Here is an 18534-nt window from a genome sequence, read left to right as displayed (position 1 = left end):
GGGAGGCGCGTGTGACCCAGGCTAGGAGGGGCCTTGACCTTCCCCAGCTCGGGTGGGGGAAGAGAATCCTGCTGTTGTCATATTTTTATGGCCACTGGCTGTGACTCGGTTTCCCCACTCACTGAGCGTGGCCACTTGCTGTGGTGAAAGGGTTAATCTCCCCAGGTCAGGGCGGTGAGGGGGACACAGGCTGGCAGTGGCCCGATCCTGGCGCCCCAGGGATTTCGATGTGCCGGCTGGTCCTCACATGGTGCCCGGAGCAGCTGCCTGGGCGGGGGGGCGTCTCTGCGGGGGCCAGGGCTCAGCTGGGGACCCCTGGAGAGCAGGGGAGGGGGGGATGCAGGGCCTAGCTCAGGGCAGTGGGGGCCTGGCACAGCACAGGGGCCCTGCCAGATGGGCTGGGTGACAGCCAGGGCAGAGAGCCGAGACAGACACTGCCTGCCCCCGTGACAGGGCTGGAGGTACGAGGGGGCATCCCGCTGGGGGAAGGAGCTGCACAGAGCCAGGGTCCTGGGCTGGGGGGCGAAGGGTGAGCAGAAGGCCAGGGAGCTAGAGGGGCTGGAAGCCAGGACTCCTGGGTTCTCTCCCAGCTCTGGGAGGGGAGTGGGGCCCAGTGGGTTGGGGCTGGGAGCCAGGACTCCTGGGTTCCCCGGCTGGCAGTGGGTGCTGGTCGCTGGGTGTTTTGTTGGCCAGGTGGCTGAACGCGGATGTTTGATTTCTCTGGTTCCTATTTATGGAGATTCACTAGAAAGATCCCGGCCGCACTGGGGTGGGGGCATGGGGGGGGACGGGACGAGGATGAGCAGAAGCAGAAGTGGTTAGATCAGATACCTGGAAATCCGGTCACCACCAGAACCTGCACGTCACCCCCACCCTGCCCATCCCCCCTCCCAGAGCCAGGAGAGAACCCAGGAGTCCTGGCTCCCAGCCCCCCTGCTCTAACCACCAGCCCCCACTCCTCTCCCAGAGCCGAGAGAGAACCCAGGAGTCCTGGCTCCCAGCCCCCTGCTCTAACCACCAGCCCCCACTCCTCTCCCGGAGCCGAGAGAGAACCCAGGAGTCCTGGCTCCCAGCCCCCCCTGCTCTAACCCACCAGCCCCCATGCCCCTCCCAGAGCCGGGAGAGAATCCAGGAGTCCTGGCTACCCCCCCATCTCCTCCTCCCAGAGCCGGGAGAGAACCCAGGAGTCCTGGCTCCCAGCCCCCACTACCCTGACCAGGAATTCCCGCACGCCTCCCCCCCCCCGCACCCTGTGACACCCTCAGCTGCTTTAAACAGGAATAAAACGTCTTTTGTGCTGCGTGTTTGTTTAGCTTCAACAGCAGGAAATTGGGAGAAAAAAAAATGAAAGCAGGCGACCGGGCCCAAGGCAGCCCCCCCCCGGCGCGTGCTCCCTGCCCCACAAGTGTGTAATGACCCCCCCCCCCCCGCACCTCCCCCCGGGCCGAGACACTGGCCCATCCGTGCCTGGCTGGGGGCTTGGGGAGACCAGGCCGTGATAAGAGGTCTGGGGGGCAGGGCCGGCGCTACCATTTAGGCAGCCTAGGAAATCGCCTAGGGCCCCAGGATTTTCGGGGGGCGGGATTTTGCCGAGGGGGGGGCGGCAGGCGGCTCTGGTGGACCTCCCGCAGGCACGGCTGGGGCAGCTCCACCGGAGCCGCGGGACCAGCGCGCAGGGTGGCAAAATTGCCGTCCGCCTAGTGCGCTCAAACCCTTAGCGCCGGTACTGCTGGGGGGCACCAGGGAGCCAGGCCCTGGGGAAGTGCCTTGGGCTGGGCATTAACCCCCCAACACCCCCCAATGACTAACACCCCCGGGCGGAGGGGGTACGGGGGGGCAGGTCCCGTTTCACTCGCTTTGCAGGGGCGTGAACAGCAGCCGTCCCAGAGCCAGCTGGACAGACAGACAGACGGACACACAAGCCCCTGCCCCCAGACAGACGGACACGCCGCTGCCCCCCAGACAGACAGACGGACAGACATATCCCTGCCCCCAGACAGATGGATAGCTGGACAGACAGACATGACCCTGACCCCAGACAGACAGACACGCCTCTGCCCCCAGACAGACAGACACGCCGCTGCCTCCCAGACAGATGAACGTACGGACAGACAGACACGCCCCTGACCCCCCAGACAGACAGATACCTCCCTACCCCCAGACAGATGGACACGTCCCTGCCCCCCAGACAGACAGACACACCCCTGCCCACAGACGGATGGATGGACAGACAGATACCTCCCTGCCCACAGACAGACAGACAGACACACACACCCCTGCCCCCAGACAGACGGTCATGTCCCTGCCCCCCAGACAGACAGATGGATGGACACACCCTTGTCCCCAGACAGACAGACGGACACACCCCTGCCCCCTAGACAGACGGACAGACGGACACGCCCCTGCCCCCCAGACAGACAGATGGATGGACACACCCCTGCCCCCCAGACAGATGGACGGACGTGCAGACTTGGCCATTGGGGGAAGGGAGGTTTCCAGTTGTGAAACTTGCAGCAAGGAGCCAAACCCCAACTTCCCCGTACCCCCCCACGGTTGCCTGGGTTCCCACACGATTCTGCCCCCGCCCCCAGTAGAGACCCCTGTCCACACACACACACACAAACCCTCCTGCCTGGGGGGACGGGCTACAGGGGAATGTGACAGGTGTGGTGGGACAGGGCCCGAACCCCTGGGTCCCCAAGATGAAGATCCACCTAATGATCCCTCCCCCAATCCTGGGAATAGGCCACAGAGGGAATGTGACTGGGGGAGCAGCGCCTGCCCATCCACGTCCCGGACGCCTGGGTCCCCTGGCAGTGCCACCCTGGAACAGACGTCACCCTGCTCCACCCTGCAACCTGGGGACTCTAACCGGTTAATGGCCTTGGGCTGTTCCTTATTGCAGGGTAATTCCCGCCCCCCCGGGCCCCCGCCCTGCCTGGGGCTGGGACAGACAGATGGGGGAGGGGAGGCACCAGCTCAGCACAGACCTGGAGAGCTTGGGGGGTGGGGGGCAGGTTTGGCTACTATGTGCTCCCATGGGGGCTGAGAGCTCCCCTGCCCCTACCCCCAGCCCCAGACGTGGCCAGTCTGGGTGACTCGGTGCCCTCAGGTCCGAGTGGAAGTGGGGGGCTGGATGGCGAAGGGGCTGTCGGGGGGCTGGATGTGGGTGGATGGGGAGGGGAGTGGCTGGCCCCTGTGATAACAGAGGGGAAGGGGAAGTGGGGGACTGGATGGAGGAGGGAAGTGGGTGGATGGGGAGGGGAGTGGTTGGCCTGTGTGATAACGGCTGGGAAGTGGTTGGGTGTCGCAGGCTGTGGGGCTGATGGGAACCTGTGGGGCGGGTGGACAAGGCAGGGACGTGCTGTGGGGCTGCAGGGGAAGGGAAAGGGGGGGGGTGGGCAGAGGGGTATCGTTAGGGGTGGGAGAATCTGGCCTGCCCGTCGCTTCCCAGTCCCTCTGGTGCCCCCCAGTCCTGCCCCCTCCCCCATCCCTAGGGCAGAGATTCCCCCCCCACAACCCGTTTTATGGGGCTGTTTACACGGCAGGTTGCACCCAGGGGAGGGACATAAAGGAGAAGGGGGGGCGATGTTCCATGGACTCACCCTGTAAATTACCCTGATTTGTGGCACATCCCCCCCCCCCACCTCCCAGATGGGCCCGTCCCGGCTGGAATGACGCCTCCTCCAACTTCATCGGCCTGGCGTTTGCCTGTGCCATAAACGACATCACGGCCCTTTGCACGCAGGGGGTGCCCAGGTGCTGAGCGGGGACTACTGGGGGAGGTTCACAGCCCTGGGAAACCCGGCTGGGGGCACTGCTGGGGGGGAGCTCACAGCCCTGGGAAACTTGGCTGGGGGCACTGCTGGGGGGGAGCTCACAGCCCTGGGAAACCCGGCTGGGGACACTGCTGGGGGGGAGCTCACAGCCCTAGGATCCCTGGCTGGGGGCACTGCTGGGGGGGGAGCTCACAGCCCTGGGAAACCCGGCTGGGGGCACTGCTGGGGGGGAGCTCACAGCCCTGGGATCCCTGGCTGGGGGCACTGCTGGGGAGGAGCTCACAGCCCTGGGATCCCTGGCTGGGGAGACTGCTGGGGCAGGGGTGCGTGCACACACCCCCAACTGACAGGGTAGAACCCCGCCCCCCAGCAGGCTTATTGCCAAATCAGCCATTGCAGCATTTCCTGCCACGTTCTCGGGAGCTGTCGGAGATGGGAGGCCGCGCTGGATGGGCCCGTTGGTCAGACCCAACGGGGAAGGGGCATCCCCGAGCCAGCCAGTCCCCCGCCCTGGGGCCGGATGAGGGGAAAGGCCCCGGGTCCCACCCCCCGCTAGCCCCATTCCTGTTGGAGTTTCTGGGAGGCTCTGGGGGAGGCACTTTGGAATCTGCTGTGAACAAAGAGTTGGAACAAACTCAACACCAGGGCCATAAATACTAGCGTGGGGAGGCTTTATGTGTGGGTAGCCCCGGGGGAGGGGGGCCCAGGGCTGGGCTAGCAGGGGGCTGTGGGGCGGGACTAAGGTGCACTGGCAGAGCTGGGGGGGCAGGGCTGGGTTGGCAGGGGGCTGCGGGTCGGGAGTGAGGGGCGCTGGCAGAGCTGGGGAGGGAGGAGCCCTGGGTAGCCAGGTGGCTGTGGGTGGGGGGTAAGGGGCACCGGCAGAGCTGGGGAGGGAGGAGCCCTGGGTAGCCAGGGGGCTGTGGGTGGGGGGTGAGGGGCACCAGCAGAGCTGGGGAGGGAGGAGCCCTGGGTAGCCAGGTGGCTGCGGGTCAGGAGTGAGGGGCACCAGCAGGGGTTGGGAGGAAGGGGCAGGGCTGGGTTGGCAGGGGGCTGCGGGTCGGTAGTGAGGGGCACTGGCAGAGCGCTGTGGAAGGGCTCAGTTGGCAGGGGGCTGCGGGTCAGGAGTGAGGGGCACCAGCAGGGGTTGGGAAGGGGCAGGGCTGGGTTGGCAGGGGGCTGCGGGTTGGGCATGAGGGTCACTGGCAGAGCTGGGGAATGGGGGGGGACTGGGCTAGCAGGGGGCTGCAGGTCGGGAGTGAGGGGCACCAGCAGAGGTTGGGAGGAAGGGGCAGGGCTGGGTTGGCAGGGGGCTGCGGGTCGGGAGTGAGGGGCACTGGCAGAGCGGTGGGGGGTGGGACAGGACTCTCCCATGAGGCTCAGTCCTGGGCAGAATCGTTCCATCTTGGTCTCTGGCTCCCCCTGGTGGCTGCCCAGGCACCTTCAGCGCCTCCTGCCCCCCCCCAGCCCCCCGCTCCCTTCCCCAGCCTGGGGGTTCTTACCCCATGAGAAACCCAGGGGGTGTTGGCCCCATGTGGAACTGGGGGGGCATCTCCCTTCCCCCCCCAGCCAACCCCTCCCAGCCTGGGGCTCTGGGCCCTGCCCCTGGGGGGCCACCCCCAAATTCACTCACTCCACCCCATCTCTGGTGTCATTGCCGGCCCTACACTCAGCCACGGGGCCGCATGTGGGGCAGCTCCTCCCTCTCCCTCTGAGATTCAATCCCCCTGTGGGGGGAACAGCACCGGGGGCCAGTGCCCAGAGCTCACTTTTGCCAGGGTGGAGTCAGGGCACCTCCGGGCCTGGCGGTTCAGAGCTCGGCACCTCCGGGCCTGGCACGTAATTTATACATCTAAGAATTGCTTGTGTCCCGGCTCCCGGTGGGGAGGGTTAGCCGAGATCAGCTATTTTTGTGACTAGGTGGGGTGGGGGGAGTGAACACACCTAGCTCCCCCCTCCCGGCTCCTCATCGTGACCCCCCAAATCACCAGGGAGAACCCACTCCCAGGGGAAGGGCAGAATCCGTTCCCCCCATCTGTCCCTTCCCTTCCATGGCCACTGTCCTTAATAACTAGTGACTGAGCCTGGTCCCCAGACCGAGCCGGATGGACGCCTGTAGCAACCTCCCTCCTGGCCAGTGGGTCTCTGCTCAGCACCTCCCATGGCCTTCGCCCAATGCCGGCTCCTGACCCAGCGCACGCAGTGTGGGGGGGTCCCCAGTGCCCCATCGCCAACTCCTGACCCAGCGCCCGCAGCGTGTGGGGGGGTCCCCAGCGCCCCGTTGGCAGCTCCTGACCCAGCGCCCGCAGCGTGGGCAGGTCCCCAGTGCCCCGACAGCGGCGGGAAATTCCCCACGGGGCTCGGTGGCAGACACTTTGCTGAACGCTGAGTGTGTGAGCTCCGCGGCTCGTCCCTTCGCCGACCAGTCAGTTATTGGCCCAAAGCAGAACCCGGGTGAGTCTGGGCGTCCGCGTCTAGTTACGGCCCCGTTCCCAGGTACCGTCAGGACTGCGATGACTCTGCTGTACACGGTGCTGGGGCAGCCCGGCGGCTCGGTACCGGCCAGAGCCCGATTTCCCCTTTCTGCACTGGGAGCCTGTGCGCTGGGAACCCAGTGCATGTTGGGAGGTGTCACAAAAAACCCTGAAAATGTGACCCAGATATGACCAGCGCTGCCTGAGTCTGCAGAGAGCCTGAGCCAATCACTCTGGGAGAGCCAACAGCTGCCCCATCCCTGTTTCTGCGACGTTAACTCTGGCCCCTACTGACAGCAATGCTGTGCTGTTAACACTTTGGTTTCTGGTGACTTGGGAGCATCCAGCCAATGGGTCAACCTCCTACCTCTGCTCCACCCCCAATTCCCAATGCAATGCAGAGAACAGGCAGGAAATGCTGCAATCGGCTGGGTCAGCAATACCCGGTGGGAGGGGTCGAGGGTAACCAGCAAGAGCGGGGGGGGCTGTGAAGGAGTGTGAAACCCAGTGGCAGAGTCAACCCGCCCCAACCGCGCGCGCGCGCACACACACACACACGCACACACACGCGCACACACACACGCGCGCACACACGCGCACACACACACACGCGCACACACGCACGCGCACACACCCACACACACACCCACACACACGTGCAAACACCCACACACGCACACACACGCGCACACACACGCGCGCACACACACACGCACACGCACACACACGCACACACACACACACACACACACACACACACACACACACACACACACACACACACTCTGTTCCCTAGCAGCCGAAGGGGAAGTGGGCGGGTGCAGCTGGGAGGGGACAGTCTCAGGAGGGGCCCTGTGGGGCTGCCCTGCCTGTGGGTCCAGGCTCACAGAACAGACCCCACCCCCCGGATCGATTCAGGTCCTGCCGTGGGTGCTGGAACTAGGGGGCTGTTGCCCCCACGCTGAACATGGTTTCCATCATATGCAGGGTTTGCAGTTCAGGTCAATCCCCCACTCCATCCCCCCTCCCTCCATCGCTCGCTCACTCTCCCCCACTCTCCCCAGGCTGGGGCAGGAGTGTGGGGTGTGGGAGGAGGTTCGGGGTGCGGGCTCCAGGCGGCGCTGATGTCCGGCGACTCCCAGGAAGCAGTTGGCATGTTCCTGCTTCCCCAGGCGTAAGGGAGCCCAGGGGGCTCTGCAAGCTGCCCCTCCCCACAGGCCCCACCCCACGGCTCCCATTGGCTGTGGTTCCCAGCCAGTGAGAGCTGTGGAGCAGGCGCTCGGTGTTGGCGCTGGGGGAGCTGTTACACATGAGGGTGAAGGGCCTGTTCTCCAGCACCTGGGTTTGGGCAGGCGTCACCTTGTGCCTGGGCAGCATTTCTGTGCAGGGAACAGAGAGAGCATTACAGGGGGGATCCACCTCGACCCGCAGGGGAGCTCTTGCCCCGTGGGACTCCTGCCCTACAGACCCATGGAGGATTCAGACGCAGCTGCCTGGCAGCAGTAGTGAGCTGTTATCCAGCCACAAACTTTATTGTAAGGCTACACAGCTACATGGGAAAGAGTGGGGTTCTGGGAGCCCGGGCTCCTGGGTTCTCTTCCCGGCTCTGGGAGGGGAGTGGGGGCTCATAGACTCTAGGACTGGAAGGGACCTCGAGAGGTCATCGAGTCCAGTCCCCTGCCCTCATGGCAGGATCAAATACTGTCTAGACCATCCCTGATAGACATTTATCTAACCTACTCTTAAATATCTCCAGAGATGGAGATTCCACAACTTCCCTAGGCAATCTATTCCAGTGTTTAACTACCCTGACAGTTAGGAACTTTTTCCTAATGTCCAACCTAAATCTCCCTTGCTGCAGTTTAAGCCCATTGCTTCTTGTTCTATCATTGGAGGCTAAGGTGAACAAGTTTTCTCCCTCCTCCTGATGACACCCTTTTAGATACCTGAAAACTGCTATCATGTCCCCTCTCAGTCTTCTCTTTTCCAAACTAAACAAACCCAATTCCTTCAGCCTTCCTTCATAGGTCATGTTCTCAAGACCTTTCATCATTCTCGTTGCTCTTCTCTGGACCCTCTCCAATTTCTCCACATCTTTCTTGAAATGTAGTGCCCAGAACTGGACACAATACTCCAGTTGAGGCCTAACCAGCACAGAGTAAAGCGGAAGAATGACTTCTCGTGTCTTGTTTACAACACACCTGTTAATGCATCCCAGAATCATGTTTGCTTTTTTTGCAACAGTATCACACTGTTGACTCATATTAAGCTTGTGGTCCACTGTGACCCCTAGATCTTTTTCTGCCATACTTCTTCCTAGACAGTCTCCTCCCATTCTGTATGTGTGAAACTGATTGTTCCTTCCTAAGTGGAGCACTTTGCATTTATCTTTATTGAACTTCATCCTGTTTACCTCAGACCATTTCTCCAATTTATCCAGATCATTTTGAATTTTGACCCTGTCCTCCAAAGCAGTTGCAATCCCTCCCAGTTTGGTGTCGTCCGCAAACTTAATAAGCGTACTTTCTATGCCAACATCTAAATCGTTGATGAAGATATTGAACAGAACCGGTCCCAAAACAGACCCCTGCGGAACCCCACTTGTTATACCTTTCCAGCAGGATTGGGAGCCATTAATAACTACTCTCTGAGTATGGTTATCCAGCCAGTTATGCACCCACCTTATAGTAGCCCCATCTAAATTGTACTTTCCTAGTTTATCTATAAGAATATCATGTGAGACCGTATCAAATGCCTTACTAAAGTCTAGGTATATCACATCCACCGCTTCTCCCTTATCCACAAGGCTCGTTATCCTATCAAAGAACGCTATCAGATTAGTTTGACACGATTTGTTCTTTACAAATCCATGCTGGCTATTCCCTATCACCTTACCACCTTCCAAGTGTTTGCAGATGATTTCTTTGATTACCTGCTCCATTATCTTCCCTGGCACAGAAGTTAAACTAACTGGTCTGTAGTTTCCTGGGTTGTTTTTATTTCCCTTTTTATAGATGGGCACTATATTTGCCCCCTTCCAGTCTTCTGGAATCTCCCCCGTCTCCCATGATTTCCCAAAGATAATAGCTAGAGGCTCAGATACTTCTTCTATTAACTCCTTGAGTATTCTAGGATGCATTTCATCAGGCCCTGGTGACTTGCAGGCATCTAACTTTTCTAAGTGATTTTTTACTTGCTCTTTTTTATTTTCTCTTCTAAACCTACCCTCTTCCCATAAGCATTCACTATACTAGACATTCCTACAGACTTCTCAGTGAAGACCGAAACAAAGAAGTCATTAAGCATCTCTGCCATTTCCAAGTTTCCCGTTACTGTTTCCCCCTCCTCACTGAGCAGTGGGCCTACCCTGTCCTTAGTCTTCCTCTTGCTTCTAATGTATTGATAAAAAGTCTTCTTGTTTCCCTTTATTCCCATAGCTAGTTTGAGTTCATTTTGTGCCTTTGCTTTTCTAATCTTGCCTCTGCATTCCTGTGTTATTTGCCTATATTCATCCTTTGTAATCTGACCTAGTTTCCATTTTTTATATGACGCCTTTTTATTTTGTAGGTCACGCAAGATCTTGTGGTTAAGCCAAGGTGGTCTTTTGCCACATTTTCTATCTTTCCTAACCATCGGAATAACTTGCTTTTGGGCCCTTAATAGTGTCCCTTTGAAAAACTGCCAACTTTCCTCAGTTGTTTTTCCCCTCAGTCTTGATTCCCATGGGACCTTACCTATCAGCTCTCTGAGCTTACCAAAATCCGCCTTCCTGAAATCCATTGTCTCTATTTTGCTGTACTCCCTTCTACCCTTCCTTAGAATTGCAAATTCTATGATTTCATGATCACTTTCACCCAAGCTTCCTTCTACTTTCAAATTCTCAACAAGTTCCTCCCTATTTGTTAAAATCAAGTCTAGAACAGCTTCCCCCCTAGTAGCTTTTTCAACTTTCTGAAATAAAAAGTTGTCTGCAATGCAGTCCAGGAACTTATTGGATAGTCTGTGCCCCGCGGTGTTATTTTCCCAACATATATCTGGATAGTTGAAGTCCCCCATCACCACCAGATCTTGGGCTTTGGATGATTTTGTTAGTTGTTTGAAAAAAGCCTCATCCACCTCTTCCACCTGATTAGGTGGCCTGTAGTAGACTCCCAGCACGACATCACCCATGTTTTTTACCCCTTTAGCCTAACCCAGAGACTCTCCACACTTCCGTCTCCTATGTCCATCTCCACCTCAGTCCAAGTGTGTACATTTTTAATATATAAGGCAAAACCTCCTCCCTTTTTCCCCTGTCTATCCTTCCTGAGCAAACTATACTCATCCACACCAACATTCCAGTCGTGTGTATTATCCCACCAAGTTTCAGTAATGCCAACAATGTCATAGTTGTATTTATTTATTAGCACTTCCAGTTCTTCCTGCTTATTACCCATACTTCTCGCATTTGTATATAGGCATCTAAGATACTGGTTTGATCTTGCCTCCCAGCTTTGCCCTGACCCTCCTTCCTCTCTGCCATTATAGCCCGTGCTCCCTCCTGTTTCCAACCCATCTCCCAGGTCTTGTTCCCCACTTACCTGTGGAGTTTGCTCACCTGTCCCCGTCGAACCTAGTTTAAAGCCCTCCTTACTAGGTTAGCCAGTCTGTGCGCAAACAAGGCCTTTCCCCTCTTCGAAAGGTGAACGCCATCTGTGCCTAGCAGTCCTTCCTCGAATAACATCCCGTGGTCGAGGAAGCCAAAGCCCTCCTGGCGACACCATCTTCGCAGCCAGGCATTCACCTCCATGATGTATCTGTCTCTGCCCTGGCCCCTACCTTCGACAGGAAGAATCGAAGAGAATACCACCTGCGCTCCAGACTCCTTGACCCTTAGTCCCAGAGCCCTGTAGTCACTCTTGATCTGCTCAGTGTCACACCTCGCAGTATCATTTGTGCCCACATGGATGAGTAGCATGGGGTAGTAGTCAGAAGGCCGGATAATCCTCGACAATGCCTCTGTAACATCTCGGATACGGGCCCCTGGCAGGCAGCATACCTCCCGGGATGAACGGTCAGGGCGACAGATGGGTGTCTCCGTCCCCCTCAGCAGAGAGTCTCCAACCACCACTACCCAACGTTTCTTATCAGTGGTGGCAGCAGACCTCCTAGCCTTAGGGGTACGAGGCTTCCCCTCCTTAACTGTTGGGGGTGATTCCTTCTCTCCTGTATCAAGAAGAGCATAATGGTTATCTTTTACCACAGCAGGAGGGTTTGCAGCAGCGGTGGAGCACTGCCTGCTGCTAGAAGTAACCAGCTGGCTGTGTCCACCCTGAGCCTCCTCCTCCACTGGTGTGTCAGATACACCCTGAGGCATCTCCTCCTCCACTGGTGTGTCGGTAGTCCTGTGAACTGGGACAGCTACGTCAGCTGTCTCCACATGGATACTGTCCAGGAATTGCTCATGGATATGGATGTTCCTCAGCCTAGCCACCTCCTCCTGTAGCTCTCCCACCTGCTGCCTGAGAGATTCCACCAGTAGGAACCTTTCACATTGGATGCCACCCCCAGCCTGGATATCAGTAAGTGGAAATTGCAAATTACAGTCTTTGCAAGCCCACACCAGAATCTGGGTAAAAGCATCCATGCTTTGGTACTCTGTCTGGCTACAGGCGCAGGTGGAGGAGACAGAAGCAGTGCTGGCACAGGTGTTGCGGGTCCTCCTCACCATTGTAAGCCTCCCTCTGTCAAACTCTCTCAAATTCCCGTCTACAGCTCCTGTCCGCTCTGCTCTGCTGTAAACAGAAAGGTTTTGGCTGTGGCTCAGTTTATAGGTTCAGGGGACCAATGGGTCACAGATGAGACCGACAGGGGACCCCCACTCCCTTCCTACTCCCCTTCCAAACTCCCTTGCAAAACTCCCTGTTAGCAGCTCCTGTTTGCAGGACAGGTGGGTTAGAGCAGGGGGGCTGGAAGCCAGGACTCCTGGGCTCTATCTGGGGAGGGTGGGGGAGTGGAGTCTGCGTGGGGAGGTCTGTGCAGCTGGCAGTGGGGTCCTGGGTGCAGGATCAATGCAGATACCAACTGTGACAGCAGCAGCTATCAGGGGTGGGTCTCTCCCCATCCACATAGGCTGGGGCAGGTCCTGGCTCCCAGCTCAGGGACCCAGAGCCCCACATCTGTGTGTGGGGGTGTACTATCCCTTGAGGGGGGATCCCACGTACAAGGCAGGGTCTGTGTTTGGGGGCTGGTTCCCCACATGGGCAGCCCCCACCAGCCTCCAGGAATCCACTCCCCAGTGCAGATTTTGTGGAGGGGGGGCATCCCTGGGGAAGATGCCCAGAGCCCCATGTTTTCCCCCCACCTGTAACCTGCCAGGAGAATCCCTGTCCAAGGGCCGCCTGGTCTGTGGAGGATTCGCCCCATCGCCCATCGCTGCTGCGGGACCCGCTGGGAGCTGCTGGGGCAGCAGACGCCTCGTTCCCAGCTGGGGGCAAAGGGCAGAGACAGGGGGAGTGGAGCTGGCATGAAGCACCTCCCTTGCCCGGCCCAGTGCAGGGATGGGGCAGGGGGTGTGGCCCCTTTGGCAACCTGCCCCCCCTTTCCCCAAGGCCCTGCCTGCCCCTGGGGAGAGGGGCTCACCCGCCCCTCCCCCTACCCCCACCCAGACACCGGGGGTGGGGGTAGCAATCCGGTCGCTGCAGCCTCAGGGGAACTCCAGATGGACTCTATAGCGAAGGGGTCTCCAGCCCCTCTCCCCCGCTGCTGCTTCAAGGGGGGGTCCGGCCCTGGCAGATGCGGGGGGGGGTGTCACACGGGGGACAAATCGTCCCCTGGGGGCTGGGCCATGGAGGCCGGCAGGGCCCTGTGCAGGTCAGGCCTCACCTGCAGCCAGGTTCAAAGAGCAGCCGAGCAGCAACCATGAGCTAAGGAGCAGGAAGTCACATCCCCACGTGTCATATCGGGCTGGTGAGACGAAGACCCGACCCAATGGCCCTCACTTCCCCCAGGGAAAGGCACCGACCAGAAACTGGCTACAGAAAACTTAGCTTGATGGCGTCTGGCTGGCAAGAAACCACTTATCAGCTGTGGGTGTGAAATCCTCATTTCTTCATTGCTTTATCTCTGCGGTCCCCACTTCCCCAGTTTATCTGTCTGGTCTCTCCGATTCTTTGGTTGTTTCTGTCTGTCACAGAATTAACGCTGCTGGGTGTAAATGAGTGAGGGTGCTGGGGTAGGGCTGGCTAGAGGATTTTGTTACACTGTGTTAGGATTCGTTAGGTGGGGGCGGGTGCCCTGGTGTGTAAGGTGACTCCTGACCCCGGTGCCATCTGTCAGGAAGGGTCGCTCCCTACTCAGCAGAATGAAACCCCAGAGCCACAAGAGACAACGGGAAGAAGAAAAGGGACCAGGAGGGGTGAGGCAGGAGCAGCGCCAGGGTTTTTGGTGTCCTAGGCGGGGGTCCTTCCACGCTCCCGGTCTTCCGGACACTTCGGCGGCCAGTCCCGGAGCGAGTGAAGGACCCGTTGCAGAATTGTTGCCGAAGACCCGGAACGCGGAAGGACCCCCTGCCGCTGAATTGCCGCCTAGGGCAGCAAAATGCCGCCCTCCCAGATCCTGGTGCCCTAGGCGACCACCTAGGTCGCCTAAATGGAAGTGCCTGCCCTGGGGTGGGGGCTACCTGAGGAGCCCCCTCTCCTTGCTAAATGGTTAGTGGGACAAAGCCTGGGCCTGTGGGAAGGGGTGGTTCAGCGAGGAAAGCAGGATTGGGCCCAGACACGCAGGCAGGCAAGAGATAGAGATTGAGCAGGTCCTCAAGGACTCCACTTTGAAGCACGTGGAGGAGAGGAAGGTGATCAGGAAAAGTCAGCCTGGATTCACCAAGGGCAAGTCGTGCCTGGCCAAACTGACGGCCTTTCCTGCTTCAACAGTGTTTGGACAGAACCACCGCCACTCGGACCCCCCGCCTCCAACCCTTGTGGCCTCTCGGCTCCCCTAGCAGTAGAACAACAGCAGCGGCACCATGTCTCCGTCTCCATCCCAGGTGCGACAGAACTACAACCACCTCCTAGGCAGACCTCAGCAGGTCTCTCTGGGTATGTCTGCACTATGGGATATTCCGATTTTACATAAACCGGTTTTATAAAATAGATTGTATAAAGTCGAGTGCACGCGGCCACACTAAGCACATTAATTCGGCGGTGTGCATCCATGGTCTGAGGCTAGCGTCGATTTCTGGAGCGTTGCACTGTGGGTAGCTATTCCATAGTTCCCGCAGTCTCCCCTGCCCCTTGGAATTCTGGGTTGAGATCCCAGTGCCTGATGGGGCAAAAATCATTGTCACGGGTGGTTCTGGGTAAATGTCGTCAGTCATTCCTTCCTCAGGGAAAGCAACGGCAGACAATCATTTCGCGCCCTTTTTCCCTGGATTGCCCTGGCAGACGCCATAGCACAGCAACCATGGAGTCTGTTCAGCTGTTTTTTTTACAGTCACCGTATGTGGACTGGATGCCGCGGACAGAGGCGATACTCCAGCGCTACACAGCAGCATTCATTTGCTTTTGCATGATAGTAGAGATGGTTGCCAGTCATTCTGTACTGTCTGCTGCTAGTGTAATTTGACAATGAGATGACGGTTATCTGTCCTTCTGTGCTGTCTGCTGCTATCATGGGTGCCCCTGGCTGAGGTCGGCTGGGGGTGCAAAAGCAAAACTGGGAATGACTTCCTGAGTCAATTCCTCCTTTATGGTTTCTAAAAATAGAGTCAGTCCTGCCTAGAATATGGGGCAAGTGTACTAGAGAAGCAGTGTATCAGAGAGCACAGCTGCTCCGTGTCAGATCTTGTAGAAATGATGAGCTGCATGCCATTCATAGGGGGTGCTTCTGCAACAACCCCACCCGTTGCTTCCCTCCTCCCCCAACCTTCCTGGGCTACCGTGGCAGTGTCCCCCCCATTTGTGTCATGACATTATAAAGAATGCAGGAATAAGAAACAGTGACTTGTTAGTGAGATAAAATGAGGGGGAGGCAGCCTCCCCGTGCTATGACAGTCCAGGCAGGACATTAAGCGGTGCGGGGGAGAGGAGCCCAACATCCCGCTGCTATGATAGTCCAGGCAGGACAGAATCTTTTCTTTACACAGGAAAGGGAGGGGGCTGATGGAGCTCAGCCCCCCGTGGCTATGATGAAGACGGTTACCAGCCGTTTTGTACCATCTACTGGGAATGACCAGGAATCATTCCTATTTTTAGCCAGGCGCCCCTGAGGCCAGCCAGGGGTATTCAGCAGTTATCAAGCATGTACCGTCTGTCACCAGGGACGGGAGAGGAGCGGATGCTGCTCTTCACTGCTGCAGCATCGCGTCTACCAGCAGCATTCAGTAGACATAGGGAGACATTGAAAAAAGTCAAGAAACGATTTCTTTCCCTTTTCTTTCACGTGGGGGGGGGAGTAAATTGACGAGCTATACCCTGAACCACGCCGGACAATGTGTTTGAACCTACAGGCATTGGGAGCTCAGCCAAGAATGCAAATACTTTTCGGAGACTGCTGGGGACTGTGGGATAGCTGGAGTCCTCAGTACCCCCTCCCTACCTCCCTCCATGAGCGTCCATTTGAGTCTCTGGCTTCCCGTTACGCTTGTCATGCAGCACTGTGTAGCCTGTAGATTTTTTTTTCAAACGCTTTGGCATTTCGTCTTCTGTAACGGAGCTCTGATAGAACCGGATCGGACCAGAGCGCAGGGTGACATGGCTGGAGAGACAGAGAACTAGCCGAGAGCTCCCAGCGTGGGCAGCGGGATCGGCGCAGACAGTGACAGGGGACAGGGGGTGTCTGATCCAGACTGGAGACAGATGGGAGTGTCCCCTGGAGAACAGAGCTCGAGGGGTGAATCCAGAACAGACGCAAAGACCCCAGAACTGACAGCAGAGCCAGGGAGAGCCGAGGGCGTAAGAACAGCGCTGACCCGTGGGCTTGCTGCACGGAGTGACAGGGCACGTCCCATGCAGACAAAGCACCCGATGGGAGACAGGACAGACCCGCTGTGGCCAGGACACTGGCTGGACAGACAGAAACAGAGGCCTCTGTGCTCTGTGTGTCCGAGACAGAGGTGGGTGTGAGGCGTGGTGCCCGGCTACTCACCCAGCACCTTGATCTCTGCGTTAGCCGTGAGGCCAGTGACGGGGTTGTCAGCCTGGCACTCGTATGTGCCCAGATTTAACGTTGTCAGGTCAAAGGTCAAGCTGCTCCCGGTCTGGGGTAATTTGTTGCCGTTGAGAAACCAGGAATAGCTCAGGGCTGGGACAGAGTCGGCGACACATGTCAGGGTCAGAGGGGACCCAAGAGTCAGGGTGATGCGTCCTGGAGGGTCTATCCTGGTGGATTCAGGCCCATCTACACAGTATGGAAGAGGATCATTGGGAAGGAGGGGACCAGCAGAACACGGTATAAATAGGTACCGCACCCTGCCCCAGAGGCAGCCGCATCTCCGCGGCTGGGTGACGCTGCCAGGGCAGGGGCAGCATGGCCGGGGGACGGGGCTGCAGTTACTCACAGGCACGGTGCTGGACTCACTGCGTTCTGTGCTGACAGGGTTCCCGATCTTGCACTGGTAGGTCCCGGTGTCGCCCCAGCTGAAATTCTGCACCGTGAGGGTCCGGTTGTTGGGACAGCCCCAGCCGCTTGTTGGGTGTGATGTACGACCTGTTCTGGAGCCAGAGCACGGTGTCAGCGCTGGGGGAAGTGTTACACGTGAGGGTGAGGGTCCCGTTCTCGGGCACCTGGGTTTTGCTGGCTGTCACAATGGGCTTGGCAAGCTTTTCTGTGCAGGGAACAGAGAGAGCGTTACCATGTGTCCTGCCCCTCCATCCACCTGGGATTGGGGCCACCGCCCCATGGGACTGGGGGAAGTGTCCTGTTGCCACTGCCCTGTGGTGTCGTGGGAAGGGTCCTTCACCCTTTGCCCCTCAGAGCTGCGGAGACGGGCAGTCACCTTCTGGGGTCTGGCAGAGGGTCCCTCTCCCTGGCGTTGAGTCTCACAGTTATTGGTGCCTCCCTGAGGCTCTGGCTCCCAGAGCCCCGTTATTTTCAGAAGACTCTCGGCTGTTGTACCGTATCCCGGGCTCTGTCCCAACAGCAGGATTTTCAAGCCGATCCCATGACGGTTTGGGCCCTACTCAAGGGTCACGACCCCACAGGGTGTTTGGTGCTGCTGGCATTGCCCTGTGGGCATGGTCCTGTGCCGGTTCCTTGCCGTCCCCTCTGACCTGGACGGCACTGCCCATCCCAGACCCAGGCCGGGGGTGGTGTGACCTCGCTGGTGCATCATGGGCAGTCAGCCAGAACCGCTCACACTGACCCTGGGGAGATCGGGGTGATGTTGTGGTGGGGGACAGCTTCCCAGCCTAGCACTACCATTCCTACCCACCCTATAGCTCAGCAAGGGCCTCACAGCCCCAGGCCCCCTGGATTCTTCCCATGGCCCATGAGAGTCTCACTGCAGAGGGGGCGTCCGGACTCCAGCGGCAGGGCCAAGGAAACCCCTCCAGTTTGTACCCCCTTCTCCGGTGGGCTGGGAACATCCTCTCCCGTCTGTTCCCTCAGGGCACCCCCCATGCCCCTGTCCTCCGCCAAGCTCCCTGTCCTGCCTGCTGGCTATTTCACTTTCCAGCACCCCTTGCTGGGGGGCACTGAGCAGTGCGGGGGCCGTGGGGGGCAGGCTGTCATAAACAGATAGCTAAGGGTTAATGTCTTTTTCACCTGAAGCACCTGACCAGAGGACCAATCAGGAAACTGGATTTTTTCAACTTTGGGTGGAGGGAATTGAGTGTCTGTGTCTTTGTTTTTTTGGCTGCCTGCTTTCTCTGAGCTTTGAAGAAGTAGTTTTTTTTTTTCTAGTCTTCTGTTTCCAAGTGTAAGGACAAAGAGATCAGATAGTAAGTTATATGGTTTTTTTTCTTTGGTATTTGCATGAATATAAGTGCTGGAGTGCTTTGATTTGTATTCTTTTTGAATAAGGCTGTTTATTCAATATTCTTTTAAGCAATTGACCCTGTGTTGTGTCATCTTAATACAGAGAGAACATTTGTACTTATTTTTCTTTCTTTTTATATAAAGCTTTCTTTTAAGACCTGTTGGAGTTTTTCTTTACTTCAGGGAAATTGAGTCTGTACTCACCAGGGAATTGGTGGGAGGAAGAAATCAAGGGGAGATTTGTGTGTTGGATTGCTAGCCTGACTTTGCATTCCCTCTGGGGGAATAGGAAAGTACTTTTTGCTTCCAGGACTGGAAACAGAGAGGGGGAG

General features: G+C 57.9%; 1 protein-coding gene across 1 annotated transcript; it reads right to left on the bottom strand.

Moving 5' to 3' along the window:
• Positions 1-5445: 5445 nt before the first annotated feature.
• On the bottom strand, positions 5446-17845 carry LOC127038330 (carcinoembryonic antigen-related cell adhesion molecule 1-like). The gene is given in 6 exon segments (XM_050930914.1): positions 5446-5503; positions 7506-7629; positions 16373-16624; positions 16775-16899; positions 16901-17051; positions 17728-17845. Coding segments are annotated over 6 exon segments (828 nt in total).
• Positions 17846-18534: the final 689 nt, after the last annotated feature.

Source organism: Gopherus flavomarginatus, chromosome 20, assembly GCF_025201925.1.
Source record: "Gopherus flavomarginatus isolate rGopFla2 chromosome 20, rGopFla2.mat.asm, whole genome shotgun sequence".
Lineage (NCBI taxonomy): Eukaryota > Metazoa > Chordata > Testudines > Testudinidae > Gopherus > Gopherus flavomarginatus.
Note: the sequence above shows the minus strand (reverse complement) of the source record. Positions and strands in the feature narration are given on the sequence as shown.